Here is a 24,405-nt window from a genome sequence, read left to right on the forward strand (position 1 = left end):
GCTGGTTTTGGACATGTCTGCTTACCTGTCTTTTAATTTTTGTTTAAGGGCATTTTGGACCTTTAACAGAATCTAATAATCCATGTCCTTTAAATCCAAAACTGAACGGCCACCGCATCAGTTCTTGCACTCAATCACTTTAGAACGAAACATGTGTTTGTGATTATCAGTTAAGATATGTTTTTTCTATTTTCTTTGGTTCCATCGCCTTTTTTCTCTCGCTTTGCTCCGACTTAAACATTGTCGGTGAGTTCTAGTGATTGTGTTGTTCCTTGCTACTTCCTCTCTATTCTTTCCATGTTCTTCGTTCTTCTTTGCGGGTTTTCCCTTTGAGTCTGCTTTGCACACATCTATCTTCATTTGTTTTTTGATTTCAGCAATCCAAGATGTAATAATCAGGGACAACTTCAGTACTGAAGATCTCAACTAAGGTAAAATACTATTTTTAAGCTCTTGTACTTAAAGGATCATAAACCCTATCCAATAAACACTTTATCTGCTTACCTCTATGTTTTGTGGCAAAAAGTTTTGATTGGGGTGTTTTTGTTTCTTTCGTGTTTAGTAAATGGTTTTGAATTTCTCATATTAATTAAGAATAATTGTTTAATGCTGAAGAAAGACCAGACCTTATAACCCTCTCAAAGTGAGCTTTCCAATCCGGCTATCCCAGTCTTGTGCTCTCTCCTATTGGAGGTTTTCAATATATTATTAGAACTGGATATGGATTTGTAGTTAGCTTTTGTTGAATAGACTTCGGGACTTCACTGAGAAGACTCAAACATGACAAAAATGTTTATCACAGATTTTGAGGAGGTTTCAGCCTTTCAGGTAAGGTTCATCTCATATCTTAAAGGACCCAATTTGTTGCTTTTTTGTAAATAGAGACTTGGGTTGTTATATCCCATTCGTCGTCTTCTCTTAAGATTTAGAAAATATGAATGGTGCCTCTATTTTCAGAAGTTCAAAATAGATCACATCGCGTAAATTGCGTAAATATCTGGTATGATAACCACCGCACCATCTTGCTTTTCTTTTCCACCTTTCTCAAAAGTGTTCTACATTTCATCTTCTCGGATGATTGCAACGCCATTTATGCCTATTTTCTCTCTGCTATTTACTCTCTGTAACTTTTCTGTTGTTCAGTCCTTTGTTTTGTTTGTGAATGCTTACAGTTTCAACTTGCATATTGTATTAGAACTTCAAGATGGGAATCCATCACTGCTAGATCTGGGTTCAACCCTTTGTTCCGAGCATACTGTTTGTGAAATGAGAGGTATAATAAGTTATTAACACTGATTTACCTCTTTTTAAATTTAATGATTTACGATCATAGTTGCTATCTTTTTTAGTAAAAAATGGAATAAGAATCGAAGTAAAATTAGGACGGATTCATATTACGCTTTTGCTTTTATAGGTTTTAATCTGTATCTTTTTTAGGAAATCGATTTATGTGCTTTTGTGTGTGTAATTTTATTGACTGACCTTGAAATTTCGATCTATTTTTTTATTTATTTATAGGCATAGTTTTGTTATTTGTGCATCAGTGTTATATGTGCGAATAATTACATTCTTGCTAAGAATTATTCTGAGAAAAATATAATGCGTTCAAATGTGGAGATATAGTATAATTAAGTTTGTAGTTGCTCTTTTTTTCTTTTTGATAATGACTCTTCTAAAAGATATACATAGGTTTCTCCTTTGTCTTTTTTTAGTTTCTTTAATTTCTACATGTCGTCTCCGGTCTTTGACTCTGTTCAAGCTACAGGTATGCACTCTTTTTCTTGATTTATTTTTTTGGGTCAGCTTTTTTTGACTTCTCTCCATCTTTCTTAGTTTTGCTATTTAATGGATGTAGAAATCCTTCATAAAAATAAAAAAATTCATTCTTGATTTCTCTTCTGTGAAGCCTAAATGCTTCTCGGTCTCGGCTTGATAATGATATTGATCTAGGTGTTAAGCCTAATTAAGTAGAAGAACTTTTATACTTTCTGATTTTGCTAGGATTTTTTTAATAATTTCTGATTTCGCGATTTAATGGTTATTTTGTTATAAATTGGGGAGTGTTATTTGAATAACTAACTGTAAAGAAGCATATCATGTTAGTAATTTCATCTGCTTTAGGCTTCTTGCTCACGATTTGAATTCTTTTTTTAAAAAAAGAGAAGGATTTTGTCTTCAAAATGCTAAAGAAACAGAAATTAGATCTCTTCCAGCGTGCTAGCGATATCTAGGACCAAGCTAGCAGTTACTTAGTCGTTGTATGCAAGGCTGCCACAATCGCTTAAATTGGTTTAATTTTTTTTATCTTTCTCCGCCTTTTGGTTGGAGTTGCCTAACACTTTGTTATTTTATTGTGTTTTATTTTTATTATTGTTGCAGTTTCTGCATTCCATTGTGATAATTGTGTATCCGTGTGTTTGTGAAGCATTTTATAGTGTGGGATGTAATGCTCTTCTACTCCTTGATCTCCTTAATATTCTATGTTATTATGTATGTTGTATTTCTTACCTGGGTTCTTTAGTTTTATGATATGTCTACATGATAGTGAATATAATACATGTTGATGTATGCACATTAATCAATATTAAAATATACTCAATAACGTTAAACATGTTATTAAAATTTCACGTGCAGGAATGAAAAAGTATTGCTGAAATGTCGGATAGAAATCTGAAAAATGGTCAAAACTTCGAAAAAGTACATTCCGACGAAAAGGCTAGGCGACACTAATTATATAGAATGATGCAAGATGATAAAATAGAGGCTCTCTTAACACGTGCACGAGCAAACAAAGCTGAATGAGTAGATACATCTGGCTGCCAGTTGAGTTATGCATATGATTTTTAAGTTCTCTTCATATTCTTTGGTGTAACTATTATATGTATGTGATTATTTTTTTAATGGGTCTACGGATATTTTTTTTACCTAATAATAAACACTATTGAGCAATTATAGAGTTCAGCGGAAGGCAGCTAACAAGATAGCCTTGCATCAAGTAGCAAGTTGAAAAAGAGCACAAGTAGAGTTGGAAGAGCCAAATCATGCTCATGTTGTATAAAAGCTCTTTTGGATTATGGTCATTTATTATTATTTCAATAGGAAGTACTGTGTCTACTATCATCATCGCAAGTGAAAAATAAAACTAAATTTAGCACAGGCCATCATCGCCTAGTTTTTATTAGAAAAAAACTCATTTAAAAGTTTACTATTCCAAAAGTAGTCTTATTTGGTAAGTTCAAAGCATCTATAATTTCTTAGAACATATCTAGACTGGAGGAAATCTTGAAAGAGATAAAAGTATTGCAATTATCTCTGCTTTACAAAGAGGAAATGCCTCCAAGGCTTTCCTATTATTCAATAGTACTACACAAGCAAATACATGATTTAGTGTTATGTTTGAAACATTGTTGCAGCAACAAACATAGACAAATACAAAGGTCTCACAAGATTTATTCTTAGGCTTGAAACATATTACACAAGCAAACACAGCAAACAATTCAAGTTTGTATGATAAAAGTCCACAATAACTAGCAGTGTGAACTTCCACGAATTTCCCTCTTAATCACAGCATCGCGCCCTCACCTGTCACGAACTGCATCCAAAATCAATCATTAGAAAACTACCATACAATACTTCTTTGGCTCAAACTGCAGGACATAAATCAAACTAGTTTAACCAGTTAAAGTTTGACCACACAATTTATGTAATAAACTTACTAGTGCAGAATCTTGGCCAAGGGACTCCTGAATTTGCTAGATAAAGATTTTGAATCCACCATTTCCCATGTCATTAACTTGTGTATCCTGAATTTGCTTAGCCGATTCAGTGACGGAAAGGCTGCACCAACTAACTTCAATGCTTTGTATAGAACAGTTGTAACCGAAACAAGAAGGGATCTCCTTAAGCTTCTTACATCTTTGCAAAACCAATTTCTCAAGACTAGGAAACGCATCATCAGAGACATCCCATTGAGAGATAACTACATCGTCCAGTTTCAACGCTTTGAGTGCAGGGAACTCATCATCTTTGACTTCCCATTTTTCTCCCTCAAAGGCTTTACGTAGCAACTTGAGTACCTCAAGGTTAGGAAGTCTTGCAATTATCGATATTTCTTTCCAGGGTAGGCGAAAATTTGAAAGTGTCAACTTCTTGAGATTCTCTGGGAACTTAAATTCACAGGGTTGTGACAGTTTTTTGCCATTAGAAAACACCTTCAGCGATTCCAGATGAACTAGAAAGTCCAATATGGGGAAACGAATGCAATCCTTTCTCAACTTCATCGAATAATAGACGGATTCCAAAAATCTACACTTCAACTTTTTGAGATTGGAGAACTTCCTCATCATTTTTTCCATGTCATCTCCATAAGCAAGAGATGGGGTCGAAAATGTTTCCAAATCATCTAATTTGGAAGAATTCTCAATGACCTCCTTTGTGAAACCAAAAGCAGCACGATCATTTATGTGCACATGTCTCAACCTTGCCATATCCCAAAGGCTGTCTGGTAATGTTACTTCACCTCTCAATCCTTTAATCAGAAGTGTTTCCAAGTTTTCCAACTTGTATATCCAGGCGGGAATGGAAGTCATGCCAGTTCGAACAGCTAAAAATGTCAAATGAATTAGCTGTTCAATTTCATCTGGGAAGGAATCCAACAGGTTGATTCTCTCTAAATCCAACACCTTAAGGAGTCTGAAGCATTTGATGAAGGAGACAGACAGTACATTCGTCTCTACATTATTAGCTGTCATGAGCAACAAAGAGCGAACAGGGGAACCAACTAGCCTCAATGAAGCAAATCTGCCATCTGGACTTACTAACATTCGACGTCTCTCTAGATCTTGTAAATCAATATCGGGAGAATCGTTAGCTTGATGACTGGTAATGAAAATAAAGAATAGTGAAGAAAAGACCAACAATTATATCAATTAGTTAAAGGAATTGAGGATACAAAGGAATTATGAACAGTACCTGTATACATATTGCCAAAACTTTTCTTCTTTTGCTTTATTCTGACAAAATTCATGCAAGAGATCATGAATTCGGCACGATTTAACCCTGCCATTATATCTCATTTTTGCATCCATTACTAGGCTTCTGCTAATAAGATCGACCAAGTATTCTTCTGCCATATCTTCTAAGCTCTTTGGTTTATGTTTTCTAACCAAGCCCTCGGCAATCCACTTCCATGTTAACTTTGAAACTGGAATTTCTTCATCTTCCATGAATCCTCCAAAGTAAAGAAAACAAGGTTTAAGATATTCAGGTAAATGCTTGTAACTTAACTCTATTATGCCTCTACTGCTCGAGTCACCAACTGTAGTACTGCTTAGACTTGCTGCAACTTTTAGCCATCCATCTTCTTTAGTCTCCATCTTTCCAAGAAGACCAGCCACCAAAACAACTGAAAGGGGTAATCCTTGACACTTCTCTGCGATTCTTTTACCAACATCCACAAGTTCTGGAGGGCATTGTTGGTCTTGAAATAGCTTCTGTACTAACAACATCCAACTTTCTTCACTATGAAAAAAACGGAGGCGCAAAGGATCTGTGGTACACTTGGCATATGAAGCTAATTCAGCATGACGAGTCGTTAGAATAATTCTACTTCCTTGCTTATCATCTCTAAAAGGAGTCTTGACATCATCCCATGCTTCAATGGTCCAAATATCATCCATGAAAATGAGGTACCTCCTTCCCATGATACTTCTCCGCAACAGGTCAGCCAAATCTCCCTCACTCTTTTCTTCAACATTTTCTGGAAGTCCAATATTAATTTGTTGTAAAATGTCAATCAACAATGATTTCTTTTCATATCTTTCAGAAATGCAGCACCACACACAAACATCAAAGTGATTGACAGCTTTGCAATCATCATATACTTTCTTGGCCAAAGTGGTCTTTCCAAGTCCAGGCATTCCAAAAATGGTTATAACATCTAAGTCAGGGGATCCTCCAATTACTCTCTTCTTTAATGTTGCCAGGACATCTTCAAAGCCCACTACTGCTTCATTTATAGTTGGCTTCTCAATATGAGTGGAGATACGGGAAATTTCGCCAATAGAATGTATTCTGGAATCATACAAGTCACTGGTTGAGATCTTTATGACTCTTCCTTTGATAAGCTTTATATCTTCTACAATATCAGAAAATGTATGGTGCCAAATCGTGCCACCTCCATTAGCAACATATGAGTCAATGATATATTCCACTTCATACGCTACACCTACCACTTCTTCCCATACACTTCTCAACTCAACATGCTCATTACGCTGCTGGGCAATTCTCTCAAGAAATTCTCTTAGAAATTTAAGCTCCCTTTGAATCGTCTCAATTTGACGCTTTAAGAGAACAATTCGGTCACCCTTAAAGTTTAAGATCTCTGCTAGATTTTCAATGAGCAAATCAAGAAAACCTAGTCCATCAGTCATGGGGAAATTAGTTCTTGACAGTTTTGGAATTTTAGGACAAATTTCTCTGTCCTCTGCCTTGATCAACTTTATTTTCTGTAGCACATCCGAGAGTTGAAGGTCCATTCTTCCTGCCATCCCTTCCACATCTTTTTTGGAGCAATGAGGCTCAATGATGGTATCTATTTCGGCAGCCACCACATCAACACAACTTAAGAGATGGTTTCTTCTTTCTTGCTTTGCATATTGCTCTGGCAGATCCAAGAGAAGCGTTCCCAGAAATTCAAGATCCATCAGAAGGTTATCAAAATTATCCTTCACAGGATCTACTATATTGATCTGATTCTTCAAGAGTTTCCTTAAACTGATCTCTGACTTGATGAGCTTTACCTTCACTGATAATTCAAATGGGCCATGAAACAACATTTCATCCATGTGTTCAGGCACAGTTGTCATGTCACAGACGTTGATGACATGTTCAAAAATGTCGGATAGAGCTTCAGCGTTCCTTGAGTGACAATCGCATTGCCAAAGAACATCTATTGCAATTGTTGTCAAGGCTTTCAGCTCCTCAGACAGGATTGGGACTTCACCTTGCCAAGACACCGTTGAATTAGGAATGGATTGCTGTAGATCCATGAGAAAGAATTCTGCCTTGATGAGTTTGATGATTACTGTCAGTTGAAGAAGTGAAGAAGCTACTTGCGTTGACACCTCTTCTTCCTTCATTAGATCAAGAGGAACTGAAGGAGCTGCTTGATTCATCTTGTCAGATAGAGCCTTGACATATGTCAAGAGATCATCAAACTTTATATTCTCACTACACTGTCTCCGCAAATCCTTCAACAAAGTTATCAAGAAACTCTGGTCTTCATGGATGGTTTCAATTCGGAGAGCTTTAGAAATCAAGGACGTACTCCCTTTATCAGCAAGCTCCATGAAATTGTCGACAAGAGAATCAACAACGGCTACAACAAGCTCACTGCTGTAGGGAGTCCGATATTCTGATTGTGAAGAATGTGAAACCTCTAGGGCTATGAGATAGTTGTCTCTCATCTCTGCCTCAAAAGATTTCATCCTTCTCAAAAGATCCGAAATTGTGTGGCTCATTTCCTGTTCCATCTTTCTACTTAACTTTTCAGGATAACACCAATAAGAAATGCATGCTGCTTCACCAACTAGAACTATAATACGAGCCACGAGATTCTCCAGTCTCTCGAATTTGATGAAAAATATGGACGTCAACTTGAGGAATCCCCTGAGAAAGCTCAGCTTTACTTCAAATATTTCCATTTCTCTTTTCACAGTAGCCTTAGGTTTGAGTCTATAGCTCACTAAACACTTCAGATTCAGAAGAAGAGTGCTGATAAATTCTATTGCAAGTTGAGTAGGCATGGGTGCACCCTGTGCCAACAATGCCTTCTTGAAGTAGAGGGGAGGATTGTTTTCTACACACTGAAGATCAGAGCCATTCGCAGAAGAACTCAGGAGGGAATGAGCACGTTCTACTTCTTGTCGAAGATCAAAATCTTTGAGCATAGAAGTCAGTTGTGATTCCAAGATCGACAGAGCAGAGTCTACTCTTCCATATTTTGCATTAATACATGCCTCATGAATGTTGGTTCCTATGGTTTTCATGGTTTGGTAGACAAGATTGAACTCCTCCTGCCCACTTGGCCGTCTCTTCAGAATGAATTGTAGATATTGAAGTCTTATATTGAGCTCCAAGGCCATATGTCTCATTTTTATCTCTCCATTCTTCTCCAACCACTTCATACACGTGAAGGGGTCTGTCACCAACTTTTGCTCTCTCCTTGAGTAATGAGTGCATAACTCTTGGATGCTCTGCCAGAAACCAAAGGAAGGTTAAATTAATTCTTCATGTATTTGCTAAAGCAATTGCATGTGTTGCTTTCATTAAGAAGGTACTTCTGCAAACCACATCAGCTATGAAAGTTGGTAGGTATGTTTTATAAGTCTTGTTTCTTAAATTTACCAGAAGTAGGAATGTTAAAAGAACTATTAAGATAACGTAATTCACGACAAATAGGAAAGATATGATGAAAAAGGTCCTTTAATCCACTATATTCACTGCATACTAATCAGCTTGAATTTCATTAATCTTACTAACACTTATACAATATGACATTTAAGGTATCAATGCATCAAAAACTTTCACCTTAGGTCCAATGCACATAAATAAATAAAAATGTGAAAGCAAAAAATGATGGCAAATAGCAAGGAATTGGAAGCAGCTTAGGAATATAACTGTAAATAGCAATTTTATCATAGAACAAATACAGCAGGAGATATCCACAAATTATGTAATTAGCTGTTCTTTCTGAGGCCCAGCTGACTATTAACAACCTTTCTAGAAAGGGGTTAAAGTTCTAGGTGCTCTTTTGGGTGTATCAATTTGGTTGTTAGTATGGTAATATTTCACATTTATTACCCAAAATAAATAAATTATGGCAAATAGTAAGAAATCCATAAAATACCTTTGGATTGATAGCAAAAGAGTGATTGGTTGCCCCTACTTCCTTTCCCATAACTTCAGCTCGTAAAACAGATATCCTTCTTATTGCTTCCCGTCCTTTCAATTTAACATTCTTAGTGCTCTGTGTTAATCGATCAGCTATTGAAGTCCCCAGATATTGCAGAGTTTCAGACAGACCCTTGGCTGGAAACTTTGAATTTTCCTTAGAATTGCATAACTCAACCACACTGTCTAGGACAAAGTCCACAAAATATAATATTGGAAGATCGTTTATTGATGTATCAAAAGTCAACAACAGCTCTGAAGCTTTATGCAGACGGGTAAGAACCTCTCTGGCATCAATCTGGATTGCATTCTCACACCTTCTAATCAAAGAAGAAAGATGTTGATCAAATCCCTGGGCAATTTCTTGGGGGATGTCATCAAGCCAATACAAACAATTCAGGCATGCCACTGAATAAGATATGTCACAGGTAAAGTGCTGCCAGATATCTATGTTGTTTTCGCGCTTAACAAACCCTTCTCCAATGGACCAACGGAAACTTCTCTCGAATGTTAGCTTGAAGGAAAGAGACTTCATTTTCTCAAGTAGATCAGGAGCAAGACGATTAGCCATGCATTTGACCAAATCCTCCAAAGTATATGAGACAATACTGAACATATCAACACAATACCTCCCCCACGGCTTCCTTGACTTCCATAACAGGACAAGAATTTCCCTTATCTTTGGTTGAATAACTGTTCGTACAAAGTTACACTCTATACTAACGTGACCAGCAGAAAGCCTATTATTCTTATAATTACAGCAAATCGTAGACATATCATTTACTTGATTATTTATGAAGAAGAAGTGATTCCTTAAAGACTCGGGGAGTGAATACTCGGTCAATAAACGCAAGATGCATTTCAAGAATCTTGCCTCCATTTTAAGTCTCCGGTAGTGCCATTCATCATGAACGCCAACGTAAAATTCACCCACCAAATCATTTGGCCAAGTGTACCAGTATTCTGTGCTCAGTTCCATTTCAAGCTATTGAAGAATAGTGTAACTGAAAGGAAAATTTCAATTTTAGGACTGCAACTATGCACAACGTTCATTCTTAAAAATATACTTAAATTATGCCAATTTGGTTTTGACCTATTTTTCAAAGTATTCTCCATAACACTTATGTTTCAAAGCAGACCTTCCCACTAAGATTTCCTACTGAATACGTACATTAGTAATTGTTTAAAGTCAAATTCGTCTATTTGCATTCTAAGTTTTGCTATAAAGATGGACACTATATATCCAGGAAGCATTTGCAAATACGTTTCAACACCAACAAAGAGAAGGAGATAGTTAGACCAAAAACAGCATCTAACATCAGTGTCCAAAATAGCACTGTTTATTACCATGACACGCTTTCTTTTGGTCTATATTTAGAACGGCAAAGGGCTATATTTGTAACTCTACTTTCAAATATTGTTTCTATTTACACTATGTTATACTATTCCAATCTATATACACACTTTTGAGCAAGAATACCCCTCTACCGTTAAAACACCCGGATCCACTAATTAAATGAACACATGGAGAGCTATAACCATATTTGTTACCCAATTCATTTGGGGTTGCCAAACCCAACCATTAATTCGTAACCCATTTAGCCAACCCAAAGCCCATTAGCCCTTCACTTATCCTTAATCCAAAGCTAATGATAAATAACCACCGGCGTAAAAATGTGAAGAATGGTGTCTATCAATTTCCTCAATTACACCTGGTATGTTTATATGGAAGTTCTCATTTATTTTTTCACTGCTGCAGTCAACGACCCCTTCGTGATTAAAGTCCAGATGTAGACTTGAATAACAAAATCTAAAGCATTCAATACCGAAAATGTAGAATTTTCAACCAATTCTTCATATCAACAAAGCGTTTACCAAAATTCAATCTTTGGACCCAAAGAAAAAGGTAAAACGCAAACAGAAAAAGGAAAGCAAACGAGAGAAGCTGCAAGAGACAAATTTTTGGGGAGATCAGTGAGGCTGAGAGAAGAGATAAAGAAGGAATGGTATTTGTAAAAGGGAGGAGTATAATGGAGTACCGGCGGCGGTGAAATGGGAAAGTGAAAGGGTGGGAAATAATTTAAAATAAAATAAAATAAATGAAAAGAAAGGAGAAAAAGAAAGTAGAAGCATGTTAGATAAATCAGAGCAAAAGGAAACAAATTACTAACGGACAAAGAGCTACACACCTTAATGTAGAGCATCTTACACAAATTTCTTTAGTCTTCAAATAGCTAATTAGAGATGGTTGTCATAAGCTTAAGTGAAGAGATGTGAGAGAATAAAAGGAGTGTAGACTGATGAGTAAACTTATTGACACGAGAGAACAAAAGAGCACACGTAATGGTTAAAAGAAAATAGTTAATCATTCGTATTATACATTAAAAATAGTTTGAATAATGAACTTTTTAAAAACGGATCAAATATGGAGAAGAATTATATTATCCATTTAAAAAATGGATAACCAATGGGTTTAACTTTTATATTTGTAAAACCTCAAATTGGTGGTTCTCAAGTTAGGGGGCTTAAAAATTCTCCCAAAAGTGATCATATGCAACAAGTCATAGATAATATAGTTGCCCATATTATTCGTCAGTTAATTCATTTTTTATCCATATTAAATATGATTTGGGTCGGATAATTTATCCGTTTTTTCATTACTCGTCTTAGACTCGAATCATATTCGATCCGACTCGACCCGCCTGTTTGCTGCTCCTAAGCTGGTAAGTGCCGTATGTATGAATTCTTGTAAACGTAACGATATTAATATTTTAAAAAGTGAAAAAATAAATAAATTACTATAATAACAAGCAATGTCAATTTTTATATTTATACCTAATATTTTTATTTTTAAAATTTTTGACAAAGTGGTATTATGTCAAACTGCTCGAGGTAAAGGTACCTACGCCTAATGAGTAAACTTATTGACATGAGAGAATAATTCCATTATTTCTTTGAGCCCGTTTAGATTAACTGATTGTAAATAGTTGATAAGGTGGAAGTGTTGAAAAATATTTTTAAGTGTTGAAACTAATATTTTAAATAAGTATTTACATGTTTGGATATGCATGCTGAAACTGATAATAAGCAGATGACATGGAAAAGTGCTAATAAACTGTTCTTTTATTAAAATGACCAAAATATTCTTAAAAACTTTACAAAAGATTATAAATTAAAAAGTTACTTTGTAATGAAAAGGATGAACAACGAATATGAAATGAAGAGAAAGTTAGAAAATTTATTTAGGGGAAAATATTTTATGAATTAAAAAATATTATTAAGGATAAATCAATAAAAGTGTTGGTCAAACTAAAAGTGCTTATAAGTTGAAAAACTATAACTCTCAATTTATGACTTATATGACTGCTTTTAGCACATAAACAATTACCTTACAAATACTTTGAATGTTTATCAAAGACTTATCTAAAATGTGCTTATAAACTTATTGACATGAGAGTTCTCTTTTTCAATAATTTCTTTGTTTCTTTCACATTCTGTCTTTCTTGGTACAAGTCACATGCACCATCAATAATGAACCACGTGAATGAAAGAAACATATGCAGCGTACTTTAAAGACCACAAACTGTTGTTTAATTTTGACTTGTCAAAATGTCTTTCTCGAGTTGAATTTTATTGTTGATTTCCAGGTCTTTCTCCATTGTATATACTTTAATTTTTTATTTAAATTAAAATGTAAGCCTTATTACATTTTTATTTAATTTGTATATACTTATTCACCGTTTTAGATCTCAACGATGCATGCTCAATTAATTGTAATAAGACATGTATTGCAACATATTACTAATTGATAAAGAATCTATAGGCAGATCCACACAATTTCAAGTTTGTGAATTCTGAATTTACTAGCGAGCTAACAACCCAACTTATTTGATAGAGTTAAGAAACAAATTTTAATAGATTAAGCATAAAAAGAGGTTTTAAGTGATAAATCTATTAGTTCCAATCTCTTGTAAGGGTAGAGTACTCTTTACACATAATCTCTACAATCGGTAAATGACCAAATATACCCATGTATTTTCGAGAATGATTTAAAAATACCCCTTGATATACTATTGGGCTATCTATGCCCCTGCAGTCATACTTTGGTACAAAAGACCTTTATTTTGGATGGAATGACATGTGGTAATACCAAATTAAAATGATCAATTTCTTTTTTATCCGATCCATTTAAAAGAAACCCATCATCCGACCCAAATTTCAAGAGTTGTGGACTGTTTGTTGCAAAATTTTTCTTAGTTTTGGACTTGTTTTCTGCTGGTTTTAGTGTACTTTTATGGGGTTCAATGCGCTGAAACATGGCAGCCTTGTTTGAATTGTGTTCTACAGTATTTTAGTTATAGTTCTCAACTATTTTGTGTTGGTTTTAGTGAGATTAAAAAAGAGTTAATAGGTATTACAAAGAAGATACAAAATGATATCATGTGTGATGTAGTTTTGATAAATTAGGTAAGTGCTTTAGTCTTTGATTTCCACTTTTACTTTTGGCTAATTATTCATATATATATATATATATATACATATATATATATATTAGTTGCAGTTTTTCAATTTTATTTTTCTCATACCTAGTTTATTGCTATTCAGAAAGCATGTTAGAGAAATTGACGTGCAAATTAATTGTTGGCCAATATTTATTTCCTTAGCATGGGTTTGTTTTTGGCTTATTTTTTTTGGTTTTGTTCTGTAAATACGTATCAGTTGAAATGGTTGTGAAACGCTAGAATAGAGATATGGAAACGCACGCAGCAAATTGTCCACATCTCTTGAAATTTGGGTTCGGGTGGTGGATTTCTTTTAAATGGATCAGGTAAAAAAAAGAAATTTTTATCTGCTATAGCAAAGGTTAACACCTTATTTATTTTAAATAAATATCATTTAAAAAAATTGTATTCTATAAATACATTTTAAGGTTTATAGCAAAATATTTAATTTTGGTTACCTCCTAGCCCTAAGCCACTAAATACGCTAATCAGTTACACTATTTCTTTCTCTCTCTACTTTGATACATCCCATTCTCTTCTCTCATCCCATTAAAATTAAAATCAGTTACACCAGCGTATCAAAGCTTCCGCCGCCATTCTTGACTCTTGATTATCTAACGAGTGCCATTTACGAGCAAGGGAATCCACAACACTATATATCAAAGCTATCAAACATGGAATTCACTACATCAATTTCGACACACACTTCTACTTTTGGTGAAAATCAGAACATCCAACTTTTTTTCTTTCTTTTTGCTTTGTTTTCTTCTGGAATTGAACTGTAGTAAAGGAGTTGGAATATGAGGCAACGACGCTCGACGCAGAGCTGGAGAGTTTCAACGTATTACGCTGTATTCATGATTTTCATTGTATTCATTGTCTTTTTTTTATTGTAATTCAACGTATCTCGCTGTATTCCATGTATTTTATTATATTCTCTGTCTTTTTTTCACTGTAATTCAATGTATCCCGTTGTATTCTATGTATTTCATCGTATTCACTGTCTCGCTATATGCCATGAATGTATTCATAAGTTCTTTTTAATTAATATAATTTATGTATTCACATGTATTATATAATTTCTCTGAAGATTGCTATATTTTTGGGGTATTTTTTGGTTGAGAATCTTTTTTATAACTGAAAATACAAATTTTGTGTGTATAATTGAGTTTGTTGAGTTATATTAGGAGTCTATTATGTTAATTGATTCACTTTCCGTTTTAAAAATAGTGTAATCCCCTATTTCACGCCGTGAATACAGTCGAATACAATAATCTGTCCAGCTGTAATCACATGTTTCACTCCATGAATACAGTCGAACACTCGAATATGATTAGCTGGACTTCCCTAATTCACACCTATTTTTGCTATTATATTCATGAATACAATAGCTAAAATACATCAAATACATCTTATAACCACATAAAAGGTATCTATAATTCGTAATATAGCAAATGATATCTATAGATGGCTAATTACTACTAAAAGATAGTGCTTTATGAAAATTTCTCAAAAAAAAGAGAAGAAGAAATGGGTCATTTTAATTTGAAAGAATTACTGCCCTTGTCATTTGGCCTAATAGCCCAACCAAAAATGGCCAAGATTTGAAGCTCTTACCCTATTTAGCACATGTTGTACATAACTTGAAAGAAACTTTTCAGCCTTTAGCCCATTATTAAAGACACACTTTTAGGGTTTTTATTATTTTCTTCTTTCTTCATTCCCGGCACACCAAATTCTCTCTCACCGCCTCTCACTTCTTTCTTTCTAACTCACATACATCCCGCATCCTCTCTTAACCAAGCCCCCTCTTGTGATGACCCAAGGGGTCATTTTATAAATTAAGACTCCGTTCTAGGTTTATTAGCCATAAAAGACTAATTTTAAATACTTCGATTTGCGTGCGCAATCCGGGCGTGAAACCGGAAAGATTTTATGTAAAAATGTAAGAAATAATAATTTTTATAATTTAAGTTTGGTTTTAGTTGACTTTGGTCAACATTTTGAGTAAATAGACCCGGATCGGTGTTCCGATGATCTCGTAAGGTCCGCAGTAAATTATGGGACTTGCGCGTGTACCCGAACTTTAATTCCGAGGTCCCAAGCCTTAGAAATCAATTTTTGAAAGAAATTGTTTTGCTGAATTATTAATGAAATAAAGAAAAGAATTAATGTTTGAAACTATTGGTATCGGGCCCGTATTTTGGTTTCGGAGCTCGATACAGGTTTGTTATGATATTTAAGTCTTATCTGTGAAATTTGGTGAGAATCGGAGTTGATTTGACGTGATTCGGACGTCCGGTTGAGAAATAGTGAAATTTAAGTGTTCTTGAGAAAAAGCATGAGTTTTGAGGTTAAATTCATTATTTTAGATGTTATTTTCATGATTTGATCGCACGGGCAAGTCCGTACGATATTTTTAGACTTGCGTGCATATTTGATTTGGAGTCCCGAAGGCTCGGGTGAGTTTCGGGTAGGCTTCAAGATATTTTTAACTTGTAAAAAAAATCTGTTGTCATAAAATGAATATGTTGTCGTAGTAGTTTCTGATGCACTGGTGCTCCAAGCTTTTTCTTCAAAAAAAAGAAAAAAAAAACACAGAATTCAACTTGAGCAGCAGCCATTTTTTCATATTTTCGAACTAAAAAAACCTAGAGGCGATTTTCTTCACATAGGTTCATCCCCAAAGTATTGGTAAACAATTTTAAACTCTTCTCTTTCGATTACGCAATATTTTTTTTATTACTTTTCAATTAAAAATCAATAATTTTCATGGCAAAAATTGGGGGTTTGGGTAGAATTAGAGAATTTTGTAAAAATCAAATTTTGACCTCGAATTGGGGTCGTATTTTGAAACTAATTGCATACTCGGGCTCGGGGGTGAATGGGTAGACGGAATTTGGTCCGAACCCCGAGTTTGGACCAAGCGGGCCCGATGTCGATTTTGAATTTTTTTTTTGAGAAAACATAGAAAAACCATAATTTTTCAGAAAAGTTAGTTTTTAGCATTAATTAATGATATTAAGTTAATTATGATTAGATTCGAGTGTATTGGAGGTGAATTCAAATTGAAAAAGCTATAATTGAGCAGTGAGTGGCCTACGAATTTGAGGTAAGTGCTTGGTTTAACCTTGACTTGAGGGAATAGGAATCCCCAACCTAATTGCTATGTGAATTTGCATGTGTATGGTGTATAGGCGAGGTGACGAGTATCTATGCACCACCAAATTATCTGTTAAACATGATCCCTTCCTCGTTTCCAATTTAATTGATCCCTAGCTTAATTGTTTTATGATCATTGATGTCTATATGCTTACTTGATTTCGTTAAATTGCTGTTAAGTATTATTTCAAGTATTTTGGAAGTGTTGGTTGTTCCTTTGGCTTCATTGTGATAGATAAAGGGTGAGCTAGTTGATAGTGTTTTAATATATATTACGGTTGTTTTATTTGTGAAATGATAAATGATGAAGTTATGAGTGGTATGGTTTACTGTTTACAATTATTGAGGCAAAAATATTGTGAAAAGCATTGATGTGAAATTTGTGAAATCTTTTTAAATAAAAGTGATATGATTGTCTGGTGGGAGCGGGTTGCACGCGGCAACAAGTAGTGATAAGGGTAGACAGGTGGGATTGGGTTGCACGTCGCAATAGGTGAAATAAGGGTAATATTTGTATATAGGGAGGAGGAATAAGGGTGGATAGGTGGGAGCGGGTTGCACGCCTCAACAAGGAGCGATAAGGGAGAATATTTATGATTTATTGATTTTTTTAAAATACAATGAACAGAAATCTTTCTATTTTACTCTACTATTTATCTCGTATTTGACACCTACGGTTACTTTGAAAGCGAAATTTGAAATATGGAAGCTTATGTGAGAATTTAGTTATAGCTGAGAACTGGCAAGAGGTTGCTGAGTTATTCCATTTATTGCTATAGTTTATTATTTTTGTTTAGTTTAGAATTTCTTTCTTACTTTATTATTTATATGTTGTTACAGGTTATATTATAATTACCCCGCCGTAGCCTCGTCACTACTTCGTCGAGGCTAGGCTCGACACTTACTCAGTACGTGGGGTTGGTTGTACTGATACTACACTCTGCACTCTTTTGTGCAGATCCAGGTACCGTCCAGCGTTAGAGACTTTAGTAGTTGTCATTCATCACTCGGAGACACGCGGTAGATCTGCTGACGTCTGAAGAATTCCTGGAGTCTTCTCTTTGTTTTATAGAGACTGTTTATTTTACTCAAAAAAGATACATTATTTCTTTCATCCCATTATATGTAGTATTCTTAGAAGTTTGTGAATTGTGACACCAGACCCTCGGGTAGTCTTAGAGTTATATATTTAGTTCGTGGCTTGGTTTATTTATTCGTTTATTATTTTATTCATGAAGTTATTTATGGAAACTATCAGATTTAGTTATTTTAAAATTGTCTTATTGTGTTTTAATAATTATTCAAAGGAAAATGGCTAATCAATTTCTAACATTGGCTTGCCTAACAAGTGTGGTTTTAGGCTCCATCACGACCCTAAGGTTGGGAATTTGGGTCGTGACAAGTTGGTATCAGAGCACTAGGTTGCTTAGGTCTCACAATTCACGAACAAACTTAGTATAGTCTGAAGGATCGGTACGGAGACGTCTGTACTTATCTCTTAGAGGCTATTGAGTTAGGAAACAACTCCATTTTTTATTTCTATTATATCATGCGATTCTTATTATCTCAAATACTAATTGGATTCTTCTATTCTCTCACAGATGGCGAGAACACGTGCTTCCTCTTCCGCTGACCAACATTCCGGTCTTCCAACAACAGCAGCTCCTACTAGGGGCAGAGGCCGAAGCAGGGGCAGGACTCAGCTTATTGCTCAGGCAGCAGCCCCAGCTATGGAACCTCAGATCGAGATTAATGAGGGGGTTCCAGCTCAGACCATTCCAATGGGACCAGCTCAGGTCCCAGAAGGGTTTATTGCTACCCCGGTACTTTAGGACGCTTTGGTCTATTTAGTGGGTATTATGGAGAGTGTAGCCCAGACTGGCATATTCCCTGTTGCAGCAACCGTATCTTAGGCTGGAGGAGGGGTCCAAACTCCTTCTATCCACACTATAGTTCAGACTACTCCTCAGATTAAGACCCCAACAACCAATCTGGTTGGGGTTATTGAGCCAGTTGCTCCAGCGCCACCCATTGATGGAGCAGCTATGTCCACCGATGCTTTGTGGAGACTGGACAGGTTCATTAAGCTATTTCCTGTGCATTTCAGTGGTGAGACTTCAGAGGATCCTCAGGAATATTTAGGTAGTTTTCATGAGGTTCTGCGTAATATGGGTATTTTGGAGACCAATGGGATCAATTTTGCTGCCTTTTAGATGACCGGTTCCGCCAAGAAATGTTGGAGGGATTATTTGTTGACTAGACCAGCTGGGTCGTCTGCCTTGACTTGGGATCAGTTCTCTCATCTCTTTTTGGAGAAGTTCTTGCCTATTACAACTCGAGAGGAGAAGCTTCGTCAGTTTGAGCGACTTTAGCAGGGCAGCATGACTGTGACCAGTATGAGAATTGTTTTGTGGAGTTGGCTAGACATACTATTCTTTTATTTCCCACAGAGAGAGAGAGGGTCAGACGGTTTATTGAGAGTCTTTCTCAGCCTATCAGGTTGCAGATGGCCAAGGAGATAGGGACCGAGATTTCTTTTCAGGATGTAGCTAATGTGGCTAAGAGAGTTGAGTCGGTTCTCGGGATGGGAGGTTAGGGGTCTGACAAGAGACCTCGCCATTCCGGTGGTTTCAGTGGTGCCTCATCTGGAGGCGGGGCTTCATTTAGCAGAGGCCAATCTTCCAGGTCATTTCATTCAGCACTACAGGCTTCATATGGTACTTCGGGTGGTCATGGTTCTTATATGCCTATTTCTGCTCAGCCAGTTTGCAGTGCACCATCAGCTCCTATTAGGCACCTCCTTTGCAGAGTTATTATCGAGGTCAACCGGCTCGTCAGGGTCAGTCTTCATATCTGGAGGGATGTTTTGAGTGTGGTGAATATGGGCATATTTGGAGAGCTTGTTCGAAACTCTCGGGTAATCAGCATCAGTACCAGGGTTCCCATGCTATAATTCTAACACCACTTGCCCAGCCAACCAAGGGTAGGGGTCATATAGCTAGAGGTAGAGGCCAGAATGTTAGAGGTGGAGGTTAGATAGCTAGGGGTGGAGGCCAGTCAGCTAGAGGTGGAGGTCCTCCTAGAGATGTGGTGCAGGGTGGCGGGGCCCAACCCCGATTATATGCATTTCCAGCCAGGCCTGAGGCGGAGTCCTCCGATGTTGTTATTACAGGTATCATCTCAGTTTATGATAGAGCTGCTTCGGTTTTGTTTGATCCGGGATCTACTTATTCTTATGTTTCATCCTATTTCACCTCGTATTTGATTGTGCCCCGTGATTCCTTGAGTGTTCCTATTTATGTGTCTACGCTGGTGGGGGATGCTATTGTGGTTGATCGTGTATATCGTTCATGCATAGTAGTCATTGATGGTCTTGAAACTAGTGTGGATCTTTTGCTTTTAGACATGGTCGATTTTGATATTATATTGGGCATGGATTAGATGTCACCTTATTATGCCATCTTGGACTGTCACGCTAAGATAGTTACGTCAGCCTTGCCAGGGTTGCCTCGATTCGAATGGAAAGGGACTCCTGGTCATTCTCCCAGCCGAGTGATTTCATATGCCAAGGCTCGTCGCATGGTTGAGAAGGGATGTTTGGCTTATTTGGCTCATATTCGTGACTCTGATGCAGAGGTTTCTTCTATAGAGTCGGTTCCTATCGTTCGTGAGTTTCCCGAGGTATTTCCTATAGACCTGCCGGGGATGCCACCCGATAGGGATATTGATTTTTGTATTGATGTGGCTCTGGACACTCAGCCCATTTCCGTTCCTCCATTCTAGATGGCCCTATCAGAATTTAAAGAGTTGAAAGAACAGTTGCAAGACTGGTTTAATAAGGGTTTTATTAGACCCAGTGTCTTACCTTGGGGTGCACCAGTGTTGTTTGTAAGAAGAAAGATGGGCCAATAAGGATGTGCATAGATTACCAGCAATTGAATGAAGCTACTATCAAGAATAAATATCCATTACCGAGAATTGATGATTTATTTGATCAACTTCAGGGTGCTAGTGTGTTTTCGAAAATTGATTTGAGATCGGGCTACCATCAGTTGAAGATTAGGGCATCTGATGTTCCTAAGACAACCTTTCGGACAAGGTATGGGCATTATGAATTTCTGGTCATGTCCTTTGGGTTGACTAATGCTCTAGCAACTTTTATGGATTTAATGAATCGAGTTTTCAAGCCTCATTTGGACTCTTTCATGATCGTGTTCATTGATGACATTCTTATATACTCCCGCAGTCGGGAAGAGCATGAGCAGCACCTCCGTATAACGCTCCAGATTTTGAGGGATAATCAGTTGTATGCAAAATTCTCAAAATGTGAGTTCTGGTTAGATTCAGTAGCTTTCTTGGGTCATATCGTATCAGCTGAGGGTATTCAGGTTGATCCTAAGAAAATAGAGGCAGTCAAGAACTGGCCTAGACCCACTATAGCCACGAAAATAAGAAGTTTCTTGGGTTTGGCAGGTTACTACCATCGTTTTTGTGGAGGGGTTCTTATCTATAATAGCCCCAATGACTAAATTGACTCAGAAAGGTGCCCTATTTAAATGGTTAGACGAGTGTAAGGCGAGCTTTCAAAAGCTCAAGACAACCTTGACTTCAGCACCGGTGTTAGTATTACTATCAGGTTCAGGTTCTTTCATGGTGTATTGTGATACTTCCCGAGTTGGATTTGGAGCAGTATTGATGCAGGATAGCAGGGTGATTGCATATGCATCTCGATAGTTGAAAGTACATGAGAAGAATTATCCTGTTCATGACTTAGAGTTGGAAGCCATTGTTCATGCATTGAAGATTTGGAGGCACTATCTTTATGGCGTGTCGTGTGAGGTTTTCACTGACCATAACAATCTCCAGTACTTATTCAAGCAAAAGAATCTAAATTTGAGGCAGCGGAGATCGTTAGAGTTATTGAAAGATTATGATGTCACTATATTATATCATCTAGGGAAGGCCAACATGGTGGCCGATGCATTGAGTAGAAATGCGGTAAGTATGGGCAACCTTGCATTTATTCCAATCGGTGAGAGACCGTTAGCTTTAGACATTCAGACTTTGGCTAATTAGTTCGTGAGGTTGGATATTTTTCCCAACAGCGTTCTATCTAGGATAGTCGCTCGGTCTTCCTTAATCGAGCGTATCAGAGAGCGGCAGGATGATGACCCGTATTTGATGGTTCTTAGGGACACAGTTCGTCTTGAGCCGAGGGTCTTTCGGAAACAGCCTCTCTACTCCTTCGGGGTAGGGGTAAGGTCTGCGTACAAACTACCTTCCCCAAACCCCACTAGTGGGATTTCACTAGGTCGTTGTTGTTGTTGTTGTTAGGGACACAGTTCGACGCGGTGGTGCCAAGCAGGTTATAGTTGGAGATGATAGTGTTTAAGAAATGACTTGACCGGTCATTTTGAGCACTTGCACTTTGCTCAGTAGTTTGGGGGCACGAGTAGCTCCGTATGATGTATTAGGACTTGTGTGCAAAATTTGGATTCATTCCGAGTTGATTTGATATGTTTTGGAGTGAGTTTTGGGAAGTTGAAAGTTCGAAAGTTCATTAAGTTTGATCTGAGGTGCATTTCGGTGTTTCGATATTGTTATGTGTGTTTTGAGGCCTCGAGTAGGTCCGTATTATTATATGGAAATTTTGGTATGTTTAGACGGGGTCCCGAGGGGCTTAGGTGAGTTTCAGATAGGTTTGGGTTGTGTTGCACTTATTTTTCTTATGTTTCGACATCGTTTCTTCAAGCATAAATGGTACCACATTGAACAAATGAGCTCCGATTTCTATATTTATTGAAGCATTAGATCCGTATTGTAATTACGGAGCCACAACAAAAAGAATCGTCAACTTTGGACATCGTATAAGGATTTTATGGTCATTTTAGTAAACATTGGGTTGCCAGATTTTTCAGATTAATTACGAAATTGCCACTGCTGCGTATTTAAAAATCTACACTATTTTCACATATTGAAACCAACATATCTCCTTCAATAGAAGGTCAAATGGAGTGATTCAAGAGTCTATCTTGACTAGAATTTCACAAGAAATATATTGGAGGTATCAAAAGTGAGTTTCGAGAACTTTTAGCACAAGAAACAAGGCAAAATAATGTTAAAACGAGGGTTTTATGCATTTAACATATTTTGAGTTGGGGAGCTCGGAGTTGGGCAATTTTTTGAGGTGCTTTTCAGTATATGAATTGGGATAAGTGTTCTCTACTCGGTTTTGATTATATTTCATGAATCTATCTTCGATTTTAGCTTTTTGTTGATGAATTTTAAAGAAGAAATTGGGGGTTTTGGCCTAAAGTTTCATAATATAAAATTTGAGTTTTGAACACCGATTCGGAGTCGGATTTGAGTGAAACTAGTACGGTTGAACTCGTAATTGAATGAATTGACGGATTTTATGAGTTTTGTTGGGTTCCGAGGTTCGGGCCTAGGTTGGGCTTTTTGGTCCATTTTGGGATTTTTGGCCAATTTTAGGCTTTTGATTAAAGATTCGACCTTTTTTGATTGGGATTGTTTCCTTTAGCATTGTTTGATGTATTTTAGTTGTTTTTGATTAGTTTTGAGCCATTTAGAGGTCAGAACATGCGTGATGGGATTCTTGGAGCATCGCTTGGCTTCCCTGGTGTCGAAATAAGCTTGTTTAAGATAAGTAACTCTTCTATGCTTAGTGTTGACGGTATGAAACTCCGAACTATGTGTTATGTGATTGGTATTGAGGTGATGCACATGCTAGGTGACGGGCGTCTGGGCGTGCACCCTGTGAAATGGGACTCTATTGTTCCCATGGCCCTGTATAGTGGCCCTATTTTGTTGATATTTGTGTTTTCATCATGTGATAAAGTAATTGAGCTGTCAAACATGCTAAATATCATGTTTAGGCTTTATGTTGATATTGTTTGTACCCATAGTGGTTATTTCGTGTTGTCATCTTACTGATTTCCATTGGTATTTTGTACTTAGTCATATTCATGCATTCATATCGTATCTCAGTCTCAGCTATTGTTGTTGATGCATCATATCATTGTTGTCGGGCTAGTTTCATGACATTTTGAGCCCATGAGCGATACTGGAGAGAGTGATGACCGAGTGAGACTGAGGGCCTGATTGTGAGAATATATATATATATATATATATATATATATATATATATATATATATATATGGATCGGGCTACTCGCCGCAACGATATATGGATCGGGATGCACGCCGCATCGATATAGCACTTGGGCTGTAGGAGCCCCTCCGGAGTATGTACACCCCTAGTGAGTGCAGTCGACTATATATATATATGGATCAAGCTGCATGCCGCAACAGTTATTATATAGCGCTGAGTGATTTAGTGTGCTGAGTATTGAGCTTAGTAAAAGAGAATGCAAGGTAATGAGAATGAGTACTCTGAGAGTGTGAGTACATGTTTCATCTTTGAGATACATGACATTCACATGTATACATGACATACTGGCATAGAGATGCATTCTTCCTCATGCTATATAGTATCACGTCATTCATGACTTATTATATACATTGATATGTGGGTATAGAGAGGCACTTTATACTTGTTATTTGGAAAGAAAATGAAATATTTTATTTATTGTGGAAAGGATATTTAGAAAATTACAGTTTTCAAACCTACTCATACTTTTGGCATTTTCGGTAAGAGATTTAGGATTTTCTTTCACTGAGATATTTGAAAAGTATGACCATTTTCTGGAACTATGAACGAGCTGAGTATTGTACTTTTGAGATATCTCTTTTATATTTGCATTTATGT

At 36.6% G+C, this 24,405-nt stretch overlaps 1 protein-coding gene and 1 long non-coding RNA gene across 4 annotated transcripts; one reads left to right on the forward strand and one right to left on the reverse strand.

Annotated features, from left to right (window-relative positions):
* The first annotated feature begins 121 nt into the window (after positions 1-121).
* On the forward strand, positions 122-3,117 carry LOC138877062 (uncharacterized). Of its 2 annotated transcripts, XR_011402375.1 has the most exons (4): positions 136-246; positions 378-431; positions 1,196-1,273; positions 2,635-2,949. It is a non-coding gene; the product is annotated as an uncharacterized lncRNA (long non-coding RNA). The 2 variants fall into 2 exon arrangements; XR_011402374.1 differs by lacking the exon at positions 1,196-1,273 and having other exon boundaries at positions 122-246; positions 2,635-3,117.
* Positions 3,118-3,282: 165 nt separating this feature from the next.
* On the reverse strand, positions 3,283-11,258 carry LOC104217671 (putative late blight resistance protein homolog R1A-4). 2 transcript variants are annotated; one of them, XM_009767974.2, is made up of 5 exons: positions 11,142-11,258; positions 8,909-9,956; positions 4,972-8,255; positions 3,717-4,878; positions 3,283-3,592 (listed from the first exon to the last, which is right to left on the reverse strand). In XM_009767974.2, exons 2-4 carry the CDS (start codon positions 9,929-9,931, stop codon positions 3,753-3,755), a joined length of 5,433 nt encoding a protein of 1,810 aa, XP_009766276.2. In that variant the 5' UTR covers positions 9,932-9,956; positions 11,142-11,258; the 3' UTR covers positions 3,283-3,592; positions 3,717-3,752. The 2 variants fall into 2 exon arrangements, with proteins under 2 accessions (XP_009766276.2, XP_009766277.2); XM_009767975.2 differs by lacking the exon at positions 3,283-3,592 and having other exon boundaries at positions 4,552-4,840.
* Positions 11,259-24,405: the final 13,147 nt, after the last annotated feature.

Source organism: Nicotiana sylvestris, chromosome 9, assembly GCF_000393655.2.
Source record: "Nicotiana sylvestris chromosome 9, ASM39365v2, whole genome shotgun sequence".
Taxonomy (NCBI): Eukaryota; Viridiplantae; Streptophyta; class Magnoliopsida; order Solanales; family Solanaceae; genus Nicotiana; species Nicotiana sylvestris.